At 40.4% G+C, this 17,443-nt stretch overlaps 1 protein-coding gene across 8 annotated transcripts in view; it reads right to left on the bottom strand.

The window, feature by feature from the left end:
* Window positions 1-4,113: 4,113 nt before the first annotated feature.
* The window catches only part of rerea (arginine-glutamic acid dipeptide (RE) repeats a), a 655,730-nt gene continuing 642,400 nt past the window's right edge, over window positions 4,114-17,443 (bottom strand). For all 8 annotated transcript variants that reach the window (XM_072245215.1, XM_072245214.1, XM_072245212.1 and 5 more), the window contains 3 exons: window positions 12,588-12,734; window positions 8,725-8,902; window positions 4,114-6,375 (listed from right to left, as the gene is read on the bottom strand). In XM_072245215.1, the coding sequence (XP_072101316.1) occupies window positions 6,342-6,375; window positions 8,725-8,902; window positions 12,588-12,734 (359 nt within the window). In that variant the 3' untranslated portion in view covers window positions 4,114-6,341. The remainder of the gene's footprint in view (window positions 6,376-8,724; window positions 8,903-12,587; window positions 12,735-17,443) is intronic.

Genomic DNA, 17,443 nt, shown 5'->3' on the forward strand with positions numbered 1-17,443 from the left:
AACTTGGTGACACAGGACAAGATAGGACAAAGTCATCATGGTTTCCTTAAGGGAAAACCTAGCCTGATAAACCTGTTGGAATTCTTTGAGGAGATTACTAGAAGGATATATTTGGATTTTCAGAAGGCCTTTGACAAGGTGCTGCACATGAGGCTGCTTACCAAGTTAAGAGCTCATGGTATTAGAGGGAAATTACTGGCATGGTTAGAGCATTGGCTGATTGGTATGAGGCAGTGATTGGAAATAAAAGGATCCTTTTCAGGTTGGCTGCCAGTGACTAGTGGTGTTCCGCAGGAGTCGGTATAGGGACTGCTTCTTTTTAAGCTGTGTATCAATGATATAGACGATGGAATAAATGGCTTTGTTGCCAAGTTTGCAGGTGATACGAAGATTGGTGGAACGACAGGTAGTTTTGAGGAAACAAGAAGGCTGCAGAAGGACTTAAAACAGATTAGGAGAATGGGCAAAAAAGTAGCAAATAAAATACAATGTTGTCAATTGCATGGTCATGCACTTTGGCAGAAGAAATAAATGTGCAGATTATTTTCTAAACGGGGAGAAGATCCAAAATTCCCAGATGCAAAGGGACTTGGGAGTGCAGAACACCCTAAGGATTAACTTGCAGGTTGAGTCAGAGGTGAGGAAGGCAAATCAATGCTAGCATTCATTTCAAGATGTCTATAATATAAGAACAGGGAGGTGATGCTGAGGTTTTTTAAGGCACTGGCGAGGCCTCACCTTGAGTATTGTGAACAGTTTTGGGCTCCTCATCTAAGAAAAGATATTCTGGTATTGGAGAGGGTTCAGAGCTGGTTCCAGGAATAGAAAGCTTAACATACAGAAACATAGAAAACTTACAGCACAATACAGGCCCTTTGGCCCACAAAGGTGTGCCGAACATGTCCTTACCTGAGAAATTACCTAGGGTTACCCATAGCCCTCTATTTTTCTGAGCTCCATATACCCGTCCAGAAGTCTCTTAAAAGACCCTATTGTATCCGCCTCCATCACCAGCACCGGCAGCCCATTCCATGCATAAAAAACTTACCCCTGATATCTCCTCTGTACCTACTTCCAAGCACCTTAAAACTGTGCCCTGTCATGCTAGCCATTTCCACCCTGGGAAAAAGCCTCTGACTATCCACACGATCAATGCCTCTCATCATCTTATACACCTCTATCAGATCACCTGACAGGAACATTTGATGGCTCTGGGTCTATACTCACTGGAATTTAGAAGGATAAGGGGGATCTTGTTGAACCTTTTGAATGCTGAAAGGCCTGGACAGAGCAGATGGGGAAAGGATGTTTCCCATGATGGGGGAATCTAGGACAAGAGGGCACAGCTTCAGAATAGAGGGCCATCCATTTAAACTAGGAATGCGGAGAAATTTCTTTAGCCATTGGTTGGTGAATTTGAGGAATTTGTTACCACAGGCAGCTGTGGAGGCCAGGGCGTTGGGTGTATTTAAGGTGGAGATTGATAGCTTCTTCCAAAACCTTCAATTCGTTGTTTAAATTCAGATGTTGGCTATTATTATTTTTTATTATATGAGAAGGTATTTTACCTTTTTTCTCCTTAATAAACAGCTTTGGTCTTGGTAGGGGTTAGATTCTCTTTTTTGTAATAAATTAGTAGATTTCAATATAACTGTTGATTAACTTACATGAATACAGGGTAATAAGATTGTTATTATGGATAGATATAATGTATTTGGTAGTTTTTTAAAAATCTTTTTTCACCTTTTATATATACTTTCTTGTACTCTGTATTCTTCTATGTAGAAACTAATAAAAAAAATTAGAAAGATAGCTTCTTGATTGGCCACAGCATCAAAAGTTTTGGGGAGAAGGTCAGAGAGTGGGCTGAGGAGGGGAAAAAAGGATCAGCCATGATTGAATGCTGGAGCAGACTCCATGGGCCAAATAGCCTAATTCTGCTCCTATGGTCTTATGGACATATATGTACTTTGATAATAACATTTATTTTGAACTTTACACTTTTTATTATTTGTCCGAGTTTAATCATTATGCTTGAGGAATGATTGCTGAAAAACACACGGGTTCTGAAATTCTACCTCCAAACTTTGCATAAATGCTGGTTATTTACCTGGTATTTAGCATTTCCTTAGTATCTCAGATTAGATATTTGTGTGTTTTGCATGAGTACTAATTCTAAGATGCGATCACATCTTTATTTTTTAATGCCATAGAAGGAAACCATTCCCCTCATCTGAACTACACTGATTCTCAGTACGATCTCTGATCCCGGGAATGAAATGGTTAACATACGAGTAGTGTTTGCTGACTGTGAGCCTGTGCTTGCTCAATAAAAAGTGGGTTTGGGTTTAATTAAAGATGACTGTAACTGAGTGACTGAGCATGAACTTGATGGGCTGAAAGGCCTGTTTCCTTGCTAAATCTCTCTTCAGTTCTGTGATGGCTCTGACAGATTGCCATTTTTTTAGATCAAAGATCCATCTACCACATCCATAAGATACAGAGGAACTCTGCAGGTCAGGCAGTATCTATGGAGGGAAATAATGTCGATGTCACGGGCCGAGACACTTCACCAGGAATGGGGAGCAGGCAGAAGCCAAAATAAGGTGGAGGGAGGGGGAGGAGTACAAGCTGATAGGTGACAGGTTAGGGAGAGGGGATGAAGAAGCTGGGAGGTGATAGGTGGAAGAGGTAAAGGGCTGAGGAAGAAGGAATCTGATAGGAGAGGACAGTGGACACAGAAGAAAGGGAAGGACGTGATAGGCAGGTAAGGAGAAGAGAAAGGGTGAGAAGGGGGCCAGAACGGGCAAGGGGAAAAGATTGGGGGCAGGGAAGGGGGTTGGGAGAAGAAATGACAGAAAATTAGAGAAAATGATGTTGGAAGCTACCCAGCCAAATATGGGGTGTTGCTCCTCCTGGTATGGCCTTATTGTGGGATAATCATGGGATCAAAAAGGACAGGAAGGGCAGTGCCTTAAGTGTAATAAAGTCAAGGCTACATTTTAATATCAGCAACAGAAACTAGAGCCTTCCAATTAAAGTACAGGAACCTTCTGTGCCTAAACACATCCATGGAAGATAATTTAATCCTCACCTACCACCACCCTGCAAAACATCACCGACACTCTCTAACATTCCTCCATATCCTCGTATTCCCTAAATATCTACTTGGACACAGTGCTGCTGCTGCTCTCTCCAATAAAGAATTCCGAAGATTTACTAACCTCAGTGAAAATTCTCAACTCTCTCCTGAATGTCTGATCTCTTTGATGCCTAGATCTAGGCACATCAGCCATGCAATAATATCAGCTCCACGTTTATCCTGTCGAGCCTTAAGCTAAATCTGTATGTTTCAAAGAGATCACTTCTAATTCTATAATTTAGGGGAACAGCCCAAGTCGGTGTATGAATGTGGGAGGGAGAAATGGGGCTTGTTTTGCTGTTGTTGTGTTCTGTGTTGTTCCGCCGAGCATTGTAGGCATACTATATTGGCATCGGGATGTGTGAGACAGTTTGCAGGCTGTCCCCAGTGTATCGTTAGGTTGTGTTGGTTGTTAATGCAAATGACCCATTTCACTGTACGGTTCAATGTACATGTATTAAATAAATGAATCTGAATCTGAACTTCTCAGGAATTGAATTAATCCCTGTCTCCCTGCAGCAAGACCTGGACAATATTCAGGCACACGACAGAACATGTTACTTGCTAATGAAGTGCCAGACCGCATAGGAGAGTTTGACACCCCATCCTTCATTAGATTCACCTACAATGCACTGAGTGTGTGGATGGGAAAGGAAAGGGTGGGAAAAGATTGTTTTGTTGTTGTCATTGTTGCTTGTGCTGTTCTGCTGAACATTGTGGATATGGTACATTGGCACTGGAATGTGTGGCCACACTTGCCCCATATCCCTAGGTTGTGTTGGTTAACACAAACAACACATCTCACTGTATGCTTTGACATATATGTGATAAGTGAATGTATCTGACAAAAGTATTTTGGGGGGCAATAATTTAACTTGATTCTAAGTAAACCAGTGGATTAACAGGCAAAATAATGAGGTCAATGCCTGGCGTTCTGCATTGAAATCAAGGAGAAACAAGATTATTGCAGCTCTGTTGGTTTATTTAAGTCACAAATATTTCAAAAATTACAAAATACTCAAATGGAGAAAACACAGAACTCACAATCTTTGCTTCTACAGTTTGTTTACATTGTGTTATCCCATGGCAAACTACTATTATATACATTAAGCTTCAAGATATATATAAATTTAGCATCAGAATTTACATTCTGTTAATGCTGCTGTGAAATAAGAAGCTGGACCATTGACAACATTAAACATTTTACTTCTGAAAACACAAAAGCAAAATAAAAAAAAACTTTGTGTCACTATCCGAGCTGTCGGCACATCATGTAGTTCTTCCTTTTAAACACAGTCCTATGACAGTGAACACCACATAACAGTCTACAAATGGCAAATATACAGTCCTTGATAAAATCAAGGGGAAAGACAGATACGCACCATCAGGAAACCAGTCACCCAGTGCAGACATCAGCCAGACTCTCTGCGTTCAGCTTCCGACGCAACGTAACGGTTTCATCAATAAAACATAAAAGCATGAACTTGCAGTAACTTTTAAGAATGATATTGTCAGGTTATTTTTTTAAAAAGATACACAGACGTGATTGACAGAAGCAAAACAAGCAGCACCCTGCTCTAAAATTAATGCTACTTTATTGACATAACCGCCGGCATCTCAGATACCTCAACCACTGGCACCAGACACTGGTGTGCAATGGTTAACTATGACAATTCTCTGCTACTTTTAATCAAAAATGGGTATAAATTTCCACAAAGTAATTAACAGCCCAAAATTAAAACAGCTACTATAATATTTAATATAAAATAAATTTCAAAACTGAATGCTTTTGACTATTATCTTTTAGTCATTCTTAGAACCTTTATCCCAGAAATAAAAGGATATTTTTTCCATCAGGCTTCAGTAATCACAAGCACATACCCTTATTCCAATTCCTTGTTAAATACAGAAGATTACTTCCTCGTAACCATTAAGTCAGAAATGTACAAATGTGTACAACTGAATTCCACAGTTCAAGGGGACTGTGCTGCTCAAATGCTTGTCAGTGGCTCACTGTTAAATGAAGGGCTATTAACAATAATTGTTTAGCTTATATGTTTGGTCCTTATCAGTTTCCGCAAACTTCACAATCCATTTTGTGAAAACAAATTGAGACATGTCAGTAGCCACGATATCATCCTCATATAGCAAAAATAAGTTGGCAAGCAAAAAGTAAAAATTGGTAATGATGTTACAGGCATATGCATTATCTTAATATTTAACAAAGATGTGAAATTAAACGCATCAAATATAAAAGTAGCTTATTTGTTCCTTATAATTAGTTTATTTTCAAAATATTAAATCATTGAATTATAACTATAAAATGGAATTAAAAGATTCAACCATCTCTTAAATATTTCAGATACTGAAAATGTTTTTAATGATCAGAATGGAAAGCTTACAAATTTTTTATGCTGTTGGCAAGCGGTAAGTCTAGTAATAGTCTGCACTGTTGACCAGCATGGGATGTCCAAACCTGGCGATGGTAAAATACTATTTATGCAGGCTTGCATTATTATATTTTAAAATCTATGTTGACATTGTCTGGACCACAATCCCTGCAACCTTTTGATGCATGCCGCTGCTACCAGACACACGATAATAAAAACCCACTCCATTTCAGAGTCAACGTTACCATCCAGCTAACTTCTCCTTTAACCAAAGGAAGTGAACGCTGTTTCAAACACTTAGCTTTGCAGTCTGCTGTCCAATTAGAAATCCACAACTAACCCTTTACGTACAAGGTTCTTTTTCTTTATTTACAAATTCAGAAGCCATGCCACAGATTTTTCTCTTTAAAGATATCCTACATATTATTTAAGGAACCATAAAATGTATTATAGTATTTCTACGAGAACTTTGTTTAATCCTTTTTGTGTGTTAGGTTGTATTGTGCAGTATCCAATTGAAACCTGGTCTGGTACCAATACAAGAACAGTCAGACATACTGTTCAATGTGCATTTCCCACCATCACATTACAGAATAGCGCTTTGTGCAAAGATCCACAGCCAGCATTGTATGATTCTTCCTCCAGAAAGGAATATCAGAAATTAAAATCATACAATCCTTTAGTTGGGGAGGATAAAAGCTTTGGATGTAATCTCCTTTTTTTCTTTCTTCCAGGATGTCATAGTTCCTTCCAAAGTACTGGTTGAGTGATCCTTGGCCTCGTGAGCGAGCCTCCGTGAGATTCAGGGCTTAAAGTGGCTTGTCACTTTCTTTTTTCAGACGACTGCAAAAGAGACAGATGTGCTTTTGAAAATAACATGCTTCAAAAAAACATTACGAGATACAATGTTTATCTGGGCTTCAAAAATACTCAAAAAATTAAAACAATTAAAACTAAATTCAACAACATTTTGACGAAAATGCTTTCTTTCACTGTCCTAACTCACTGCCTTCTAATGTTTTATAATGTTCTAGATAAACTCCTAAGTTGGATAGCAGGCACTTTATTCAAAATTCAGGATTGTTTAATGTTATTTCCAGTACCCAAGTGTTAAGGAAAACAGATCCAATGCAGCGCAGTAAAGAACAGTAAGATAAAGAACACAATCACTTGGACACCCAGACTAAAACCAGCACACACTAGGATTCAAATGTCAGTTCTTGTGTGGCGACATGTCAACACCTTTACTACCCAAAAACATGAGTTGTAAAGAGTCCTTGAAAATGAGTCTGTAGGTCTTAGCACCACGTAGACTGTAGGGCATAGAATCAGTTCAGAATTGAGGTGAGTGAAGTTATTCATGCTGGTTCAGGAGACTGCTGACTGATGGGTGTAGGGTAATAACACGCTGAAGGTGGTGTTCTGACCTGAGTCATCTGTACAACTTGACTGATGGGAGTAGCCAGAAGAGGGCATGGCTGGGATGATGGAGGTCGTTGCTGCTTTCTTGCAGCAGTGCTCCATATAAAAGGTTCTGAATGTGAATGAATAAGGTTGGCCTATACTAGTGGAGTGTGAAGGTATGACAGTGATTTACATGGTGGGTGCTGTTGCCTCTGTTTGGAGAGTCTAGATCTCAGGTACAATGAAATAAGAGATAAAGTGTTCAACATTAATGATTGAGAGGAGTAGAAACAGATTTACTCTGAGAGCTGTGGATGCAGACATGAAGCATATTAAAGCAATGCAACACCCAAAAATGAGTTCTGCCTTTCCAATGAGCTGCTGAGAACGATCACTTAATACTGCATGGCCAGTCACCAGGAATCAGATTCAAAAAATGATGCACATAAGACCATAAGAGATAGGAGCAGAATTAGTCCTCTGGCCCACTGGGGTTGCTCCACCATTCCATCCTGGCTGATTTATCTTCTTTTTCAATCTCATTCTCCTGCCTCCCCCATCCCACCCTCACCCCATAACACTTAAAACCCTTACGGATTAAGAACCTGTCAATCTTCGCTTTAAGTATACTCACAGTTGTCTGTGCCAATGACTTCCATAGGTTCACCACCCTCTGGCTAAAGAAAATTCCCCTTCATCTCTGTTTCTAAAGGGACATCCTCATTTTCTGAGGATGTGCCCTCGGTCCTAGACACGACTGCACATGTCCCCTCAATGTCCTCTCTATCTAGGCCTTTCGATATTCAAGTGGGAACCCTCTCATTCTTCTAAACAACGAATACTGGCCCAAAAGCCATCAAATGCTCCTCAAATGTTATCCCTTTCATTCCTGAGCATCATTCTCATTATCTCCTCTGGACCTTCACCAATGCTAGCACATCCTTTCTTAGATATGGGGCCCAAAACTACTCAACTGTTCACAATACTCCAAATGTGGTCTGACTAAGTTCAAGTTCAATTGTCATTCAATCATACACATGAATATAGCCAAACGAAACAGCGTTACTTGGGGGCCAAGGTACAAAACACGGTACCAATAGTCATACACAGCACAAGGCATACAAGACAGCAAACACATAAGATAGCAGTAAAGTACAGTCACACGAAAAATACAGTCCCAGTCTCTGAGTCCAAGAATGTTGCAGTAGTCTGCAGTCAATCACAGTACAGGTTGGCTTCTGCCAAGCGAACATTGAGACCAGCACCATCTCCGGCTTGGACAGTGCGCCACACCACCTCTCCCCTGGGCAACTGTAAACAAGCGACATGGCAGTTCCCCTGACATCCGCCAATAAACTTGTGAATCAGACTTGCAGTATTCCATGTTAATGATGTCCAACAGGGTCTTGCAATCACAAGTAAAGTGACTAAGACGATCACTTGTTAGTTTGCACACTGCCTTGTCCACTGCTTCTCCAATGCAGGCAACGGCGCAATCTGTACAAAGTCCAGCTCCTTCAGTTTCTTCACCAATAATGGGATTGACCTGCAGTACTTGAAACTGCTGCGTCCAAGCACACCCTCTTACCCAAACACGTAAAGCCCTAGCATTGTATCCTTGCTTTTATATACTAATCTTCTCAAAATTGGAAACATCCCCTGCACATCCACTCTATCCAGACCTTTCAATATTCAGTAGGTGTACACTTCTGTTGAAGGACAACACAATCTTTGAGTCTGTTGCATTTGACTTAAGGGCAGATGTGGGAGCTGGACAGAGGTTCCTACCTGTAATAGTCCTCCTGCCCAGGGAGGGGACCTCCGTGCATGTGGTGATGACCGTGCAGCCACTGCTGTTCCATAGCCAGTCTCTGTAGTTCTGCTGACTGGGCGTGCATTGCCTGTAGTTGGTGCGCTGCTGACATAGGAGCTGGGAGAGCACTGGGCAGGTCTCGGTATGGTCCACCTGAAACCAACAAGCAATGGACAGCTTTCGTCAGATAGTTCATCTTTGACTTCCTCTGACAGACTTTGAAATACTATGCGCCAAATACAGTTAAATAAAAAGGGACAATTTGCCACCTTACGTTAAGACAAAGATTAGCTTTATTTGTCACATGTACATTGATACATACAGTGAAATGGATCGTTTGTATCAATGCATGACACAGCAGGAGGATGTGCTGGGGACCTGCAAGTGTCACCACGCATCCAGCGCCAACGTAGTATGCCAACAACTTACTAACAATAACCTGTACATCCTTGGAATGTGGACAGAAACCGGAAGAACATAGAAACCCCGTACAGAAAATGGTGAGCATCAACCCAGGACACTGGTGCTTTAATAGCATTATGTTAACCACTATTCACATACAAATTATTTTTAATTTATGTATGTACAAAATACAAATATCTACTAAACCACAGTGAAAGATACTGTTTATAACTAAAGCATGATCAGTCCTCCTCACACCTACATTTCCTATAAATCATATTCACCCCCCCAACATCTAGAAGTTTTCAGGTTTTATTATTTCACAGCACTGAATCACAGTGGATTTAATTTCGCTTTTTTGATGCTGATCAACAGAAAAACTCTTTTGTGTCAAAGTGACAACAGATCTCCACAAAGTGATCTAAATTAATTACAAATATACAACACAAAATAATTGATTGCATAATACTCACCCCTTTCATGTCAGTATTTAGTAGATGCACCTTTGGCAGCAATTACAGCCTTGAGTCTGTGTGGGTAGGTCTCTATCAGCTTTGCACATCTGGACTATGCAATTTTTCCACATTCCTCTTTACAAAACTGCTCAAGCTTTGTCAGATTGCATAGGGATCGTGAGTGAACAGCCCTTTTCAAGTCCAGTCACAAATTCTCAATTGACGATTGAGATCTGGACTCTGACTGGGCCACTTCAGGACATTAACTTTGTTGTTTTTAAGCTATTCCTGTGTAGCTTTGGCTTTATGCTTGGGATCATTGTCTTGCCAGAAAACAAATCTTCTCCCAAGTTGCAGTTCTTGCAGACTGCATCAGGTTTTCCTCCAGGATTTCCCTGTATTTTGCTGCATTCATTTTTCCTTCTACCTTCACGGGCCTTCCAGGACCAGCTGCAGTGAAGCATCTCCACAGCGTGATGCAGCCACCACCATGCTTCACGGTAGGGATGGTGTGTTTTTGATGATGAGCAGTGTTTGGCTTTAGCCAAACACAGCATTTAGTCTGATGAGCAAGAAGCTTAATTTTGGTTTCATCAGACTATAGAACCTTCTTCCAGCAGACTTCAGTGTCTCCCACATGGCTTCTGACAAACTCTAGCTGAGATTTCATGAGAGTTTTTTTCAACAGTGGCTTTCTCTTTGCCACTCTCCTATAAAGCTCCGACTGGTGAAGCACCCGGGCAACAATTGTTGTATGTGCAGTCTTTGCCATCTCAGCAATGAAGCTTGCAACTCCTCCACAGTTGTTATAAGTCTCTTGGTGGCCTCTCTCACTAGTTCCCTTCTTTACGGTCATTCAGTTTTTGAGGACAGCCTGCTCGATGCAGATTTACAGCTGTGCCATATTCTTTCCATTTCTTGATGATTGACTTAACTGTACTCCAAGTGATATTCAGTGACTTGGAAATTTTCTTGCATCCATCTCTTAACTTGTGCTTTTCAATAACCATTTCACAGAGTTGGGTGGAGTATTCTTTTGTCTTCGTGGTGTAGTTTTTGCCAGGATACTGACTCACCAGCAGTTGGACCTTCCAGATACAGGTGTATTTTAATTACAATCAATTGAAATACCTTGACCGCATATAGGTCTCTGAAAACAAATCTCCATTTAACTAATTATGTGATTTCTAAAACCAGTGATGATTTGGTATGTCACATTAAAAAGGGTGAATGCTTATGCAATCAATTATTTTGTGTTTTATATTTGTAATTAATTTAGAGATCTGTTTTCACTTTGACACAAGACTCTTTTTCTGTTGATCAATGTCAAAAAAGCCAAATTAAATTCACTGTGATTCGACGTTGTAAAACAATAAAACATGAACATTTCCAAAATGGAAGCGAATATTTTTTGTAGGCATTATATACCTCCCAGAAAAATATGGAGAGAGAGTGAGAGAGAGGGACAAGAAAAGGTTTATGAACCTTTTGCAGTTACCTGGTTTTCTGCATTAATTACTCATAAAATGTGTTTTGATCTTCATCTAAGTCACAGTAATAGACAAACACAATCTCAAACAAGAGAAAATCTGCAGATGCAAATCCAAGCAACACTCACAAAATGCTGGAGGAATTCAGCAGGCCAAGCAGCATCTATGGAAAAAAGTACTGTCGATGTTCTGGGCCGAAACCCTTCGGCAGGACTGCTGAAACACAATCTGCCTAAACTAATAACACACAAACAATTGTACTTTTCATGTGTTTATTGACACATTGTTTAATCATTCACAATCTAGGTTGGAAAAGTATACTAACCTTTGTATTTAATAAATGGTAGAACCTCTTTTAACAGCAATAACCTCCACCAAATGCTTCTTGCAGCTGTTGATCAGACTTGGACAATAGTGAGGAGGAACTTTAGACCATTCTCCCATAAAACACTACTTCAGTTCATCAATATTTCTGGGATACCTTGCATGAACAGCAGCTCAATTGGGTTATGGTCTGGACTTGTGACTTAGCCATTGCAAAACCTGAATTTTATTCTTTTTAATCCATTCTGTTGTTGACTTACTCTTGCGTTTTGGGTCATTGCCTTGTTGCATTGTCCAACTTCTGATAAGCTTCAGGTGACAGACCACCACCTTGATATTCTCCTGTAAAATGTCTTGATACAATTTTGAATTAATTGCTCCCTCAACAATTGCAAGCTGTCCAGGCCCTGAGGCAGCAAAGCAGCCCCAAACCATGACGCTCCTGCCACCATGCTTCACGGCTGGGATGAGGTTTTGGTGTTGGTGTGCAGTGCCCTTTTCCCTCCAAACATAGCAGTGTGCATTTCTGCCAAAAAATTCAATTTTTATCTCACCTGTAGAACATCCAGGTAGTCTTTTGCAAACTTGAGACATGAAGCAATGTTTTTATTTTGGAAAGTAGTGGTTTCCTCTGTGGTGTCCCTCCATGAACAACATTCTTGTTCAATCTTTTTCTTATAGTGGATACATGAACAGAGAGTTTGGCTAGTTCTAGAGATTTTTGCAGGTCTTTTGCTGTTACCCTTGGGTTCTTTTTCACCTCCTTCAGCATTCACTGATTGGAACACCCGACTCCAAATAGTTTTTGTAGATGGTATTACCCCAGAATTCATGTACTTTTTTGAACCTAGACTGTGATACTGTGATTGCCTAAATGGTATACTCAGTATTGATGAGAAGTAGTGCAATTGTTTGTATGTTATTAGTTCAAGCAGATTGTGTTTGTTTATTATTGTGACTTGGATGAAGATCAGACATTTTATGAGTAATTAATGCAGAAAACCTGGTAACTGCAAAGGGTTTATAAACTTATTCTTGCAACTGTCTATGTGTGTGTACAGCATGACGCATAGTATATCAGGGATATATACACATACACACAGTACTACATGTACCGTACATCATAATGTAATGACCTTAGAGGACAGATGGTGTGAACGCTCTTACCAAAGACAGGGTGATGCCTGAGCATCTCGTGTTCATGTGGACCCTGAGTTAACAGTGGGTTTGGGATTGCACCTGGAGGATAAGGAAAACGAGCCAAGTGTGGTCCAGCTGCTAGAGGATCCACTAATGGATGGACACCTCCTGAACCTAGTTGAGAGAAAACAACAGATCATGTTGAAGGTGCACTGCAAAAGAATGTGACAGCCACAAATCGAACCACTTTCATCTTTTAAATCAATACAGTGGGTTGGAAATCAACAACTGAGACTCTGGATGCATTCTGTAATAAAATACCATCTCTTTCACCTGTCTCGTAGGGTGAGTGTGGATATCTTAACTCACCTCATTGAACTTTTGAACTTGTACTGAAAAGAGAACCACAATCTCATAAGGAACTCCAGGTTATAAGGTGTAAGGATTGAGATGTTTTAGACACGGATGACGTGGAGTTTCATAATTTCTTTTTACAAGTTGCAATTTTTTATGATGACATATACACACTTTGATAATAAATAAACTTTGAGCTTTGAACCAGGTATGACATCCTGCAAGATTCTATCTATCACCAAGGATACCACCTTCTACATCCATATTAATGCTGTCTTCTGAAGCAAGCTCAAGTCTCCTGTTTGAACTCTTGACCATGTTCTTGCACCTTTTTGGACTTGTAATAGTCTGAGTCATCCAGAATCAGGCCCTTTGAATCTAATCCACGCCGAGCTATTACTCTGCCTTGACCTGTACCTAGACCACAGCCCTCCATACCTCTCCCATCCATGTAGCTATCCAAACTTCTCTTAAATGCTGAAAGTGAATTTGCAACCACCACTTCCGATGGCAGTTCTTTCCACTCTCAACACCCTCTGAGTTGCCACTCAGGTTCTCCTTAAACATTTCACCTTTCATCCTTAACCCATGACCTCTGGTTGTAGTTCCACCCAACCCCAGTGGAAAAAGCAAGCCTGCTTGCATTTGTCTGATGTATATGCCTCATAATTTTATATACCTCTGTTAAATCTCCTCTCCAATGTTCCTGGAAATAAAGTCCTAACCTACTCAAACCTTCCCTGTACCTCATGTCCTTAAGTCCCAGCTGCTCTATTCAGAAACTTAAACTCAACCACGGGTGGTCGTCAAAAATTAGTCAACTCCATCAGCTTACTACTATGCCCTGTAGTATCCAAGGCATCTTCAAGGAGCTGTGCCTCAGAAAGTCTGTGCCCATTACTCAGGACATGGCCTCTTCTCATTGTTACCGCTAAGGAGGTACAGAGTCTGAAGGCACACACTCAGCGATACAGGAACAGCTTCTTCTCCTCTGCCATCCGATTTCTGAATGGACATTGAACCCAGGAACACTACCACACACACACACACATATAAATTGTTTTGCACTATTTTAATCTATTTAATACACATACTTACTGTAATTGATCTACTTAGTTATTTTTCATTTCTATATTATCATGTATTGCGTTGTATTGTACTGCTGCTACTAAGTTAACAAATTTCATGACACATGCCAGGGATAAAAAACCTGATTCTGATTCTGAAATACCACAGCAACAATTCGGTTTCTCCTAAGTCCATAGAAAGGTGTCAGCCTTATGTTTATGGAAGTCTTGGTTGGTTCTAAGATCAATCTAACCCTTCCCTCCTACACAGCCTTCCAATTGTATATTCATTAGTAAATGGAATGATGGAATGGACATGAATGACTGCATAGTTTACTCCTGATCATGTAATTTTCATGGTAGCATAGTGGTTTTATTGAAACGCTATTTTAGTACCAGCTGAAAGGTCATGTTTGATTCCCACCGCTGTCTGTAAAGAGATTGTTTGTTCACTCTGTGACTGCATGGGTCTTCTTCAGGTACTCTAGTTTTCTGGTTTCCTCTCACGTTTCAAAGACACATGGGTTAGGGTTAGTGAGTTGTAGGCATGTTATGTTTGCACAGGAGCGTGGCGACACATATGGACTGCTCCAGCAAAGTCCTTGCTGATGCAAATGGTGCATTTTACTGTATGCTTCAATCCACATATGACAAATAAAGCTAATCTTTATCTTCGTGACTCTTAACTTATTGCAAGGAAAGGGAACCAAAAACTAAACAGCACAGGTTTAATGTGAGAGGAGGAAGATTTAAAAGGTACCTGAGAGGCAACTTCTTCACTGCCAGAGGAAGTGGTTGAGGCAGATACAATAACAATATTTCAAAGACAATTGGGCAGGTATATAGATAGGAAAGGTTTAAAACGTACAGACTGAAAGAGGGAAAATGGGACTAGCTTAGCTGAGGGCCTGTTCCTATGCTGTTTTACTTTATTAAGCTTCGTGGCGTGGGTGGAACCTAGGATTCAAACACACCCAGGCTAATTTCCTGAGGAACTCACACAAAATGTTGGAGGAACTCAGCTGGTCAGGCAGCATTTATGGAGGGGAATAATCAGTCGATGTTTTGTGCTGAGACCCTTCATCAGGACCCCTCTATAGGTGCTACCTGACCCACTGAGTTCCTCCAGTCTTCAGGACATTAGTAAGATCTTTGGTGGGTGATGATATATTACAGATTTTCAAAATCTTGCCAATGCTATCATTAAATATTTTGTTTCTCACTCAAATTATTTATTTAATTTTGAGATAGAGCACAATAACTGGTCTTTCTTGTCCAATTAACCTACTAACCTGTACATCTTAGGGATGTGAGAGGAGCCCCATGCAGCCATGGGGAGAACATACAAACATCGGGGGGGAATTGAACCTGGATTGCTAGCACTGTAATGGCGTTAGGCTACCGTGGGGCCCCTGCTGACACATTCCGCTCCCTCCCTGAAAAAGCTGTGCGTGGTTACGATTTGAAAGTTTTCTGAAGAAGCTAACATTAGATTTGTAATTTTCTGGAAGCAAGGTTACCATGTAGAATTCATGTAATTAGGATTTGTCTTATGTATAGGTCAATTCAAGGCATTGTTTCTGGATACAAGCTGCATTTTTCTCATGAGAACTTGGTATTTTAAGATGGGGACCAGGGCAGTAAGATGATAGCTGTCTCACTGACCTCCTTATATACAGAATAGGCCCTTTTGGCCCAACGAGCCGCACCGCCCAGCAGCCCACCTGTTTATTTATTTATTTAGTTTAGCGATACAGCACGGCGTAGACCCTTCCAGCCCTTCGAGCTGTGCTGCCCCAGCAGCTCCGATTTAACACTAGCTCAATCACAGGACAGTTTATAATGACAAATTAATCTGCTAACTGATATGTCTTTGGACTGTGGGAGGAAACTGGAGCACCCAGAGGAAACCCACAAGGTCATGGGGAGAATGTACAAACTCCTCAGAGGCCGCGCTGGTACTGAACTCCAAACTGTGATGGCTTGAGCTGTAATAGCGTCGCACTAACCGCTACCTTACTGTAACATGTGGACTACAGATTTTTTCAATGATCTTACTGGAATTTACAGTGTACAAACTGGTTGCTGTGTTGCCTAGGTTACAAACAGACTGTAAGGCTCTTCAAGGCACTTGAAGGTCATGAATAAACTAAAATATTGTTCTTTCATTTGGTGCCAAGGTTGTAGAGTAATGATATTATTCAGATCAAACTTCTACATTAGGTCTTAGGTATGAACAATGCAAGTGATCACACTTTTATCAAATTATCTTTTGGCAAAGGTAATAACAGCTGCAGATAGGATGGGAGCAAAGGATTTACTGTACAGCAAACAGTTAATTTATTCAGTGGACAATCTGACTTAGGAGCATAATAAACAAACATAGAGTAAAGTGTTTTACTAAGAAGATTGCAAAAAGGGGAAAATAGTGCATAAAATTAACCTCAGTCACTTATGGCAGGGTGGTCTAAAGATTTGATTGACAGGGGAATTATCCAATCAACCCAATTCTGGCTGCCTGTGGTAATGTCACTGCTTTTCATCAAGGTTATTTTTTTTACTGTACCCCAAGGGTCCTGAAGAATCTGTAGATAAACCTAACCCAATTTTTGCCTCTCCTCTAATTCTAGTTGTATCTGACCAAGAACTGAATGCATTATCACTCACAGAAACTGAAATCTGTTAACTAATAGAATGACATGGAAGTATAGCAGTCAGAGCAACACTTTACAGCAACAGTGACCCGTGTTCAATTCCTGCCACTGTCTGCAAGTAGTTTGTAGGTTCTCCTCATGGGTTTCCTCTGGGTGCTCCAGTTTCCTCCGACATTCCAAAGACAGAAATTCTAAAATTAGGGTAAGTTGCGGGCATGCTACACTGGTGCTGGAAGAGTGGCAACACTTGCAGATTGCCCCTCCACATCCTTGATTATGTTGGTTGTTGGTGCAAACAATGCACTTCTCTGTAATGTATTAATGTTTAGATGTACGTGTGGTTAATAAAGTTAATAAAGTTAATCTTTAATCCTCATGGCACTGCTGTTGTGGGAGCTTGCTGTGGATAAATTACCTGCTTCACTTCCCACACTACTTGTAATTCCACGTCAAAAATACTTCAATAGTACCTTACACAACTGCGTGAAGCACCAAGATATGAAAACATTACAGAAATTTGAGTTTGTTCTTTGTTTAAACAAACCCCAGTAGAATGAATGAACGGCTATTCAAAAAAAAAGGCACACATTTGGTTGCTGGAATTACCTCATAAAAAGTTAAAACTTTAAAATATGAAACTTTTCCAAGAGACATTATATGAGGCATAGACGGAGTAGAAAACCAGAGACTCTTTCCCAGGGTGGAAATAGCTAATGCAAAGGAACATAATTTAAAGGTGATTGGAGGAAGTACAGGGGAGATGTCAGAGGTAGCTTTTTTTACACAGTAAGTGGTTGAACACCCTGAC

This window comes from Mobula birostris, chromosome 27, assembly GCF_030028105.1.
Source record: "Mobula birostris isolate sMobBir1 chromosome 27, sMobBir1.hap1, whole genome shotgun sequence".
Lineage (NCBI taxonomy): Eukaryota > Metazoa > Chordata > Chondrichthyes > Myliobatiformes > Myliobatidae > Mobula > Mobula birostris.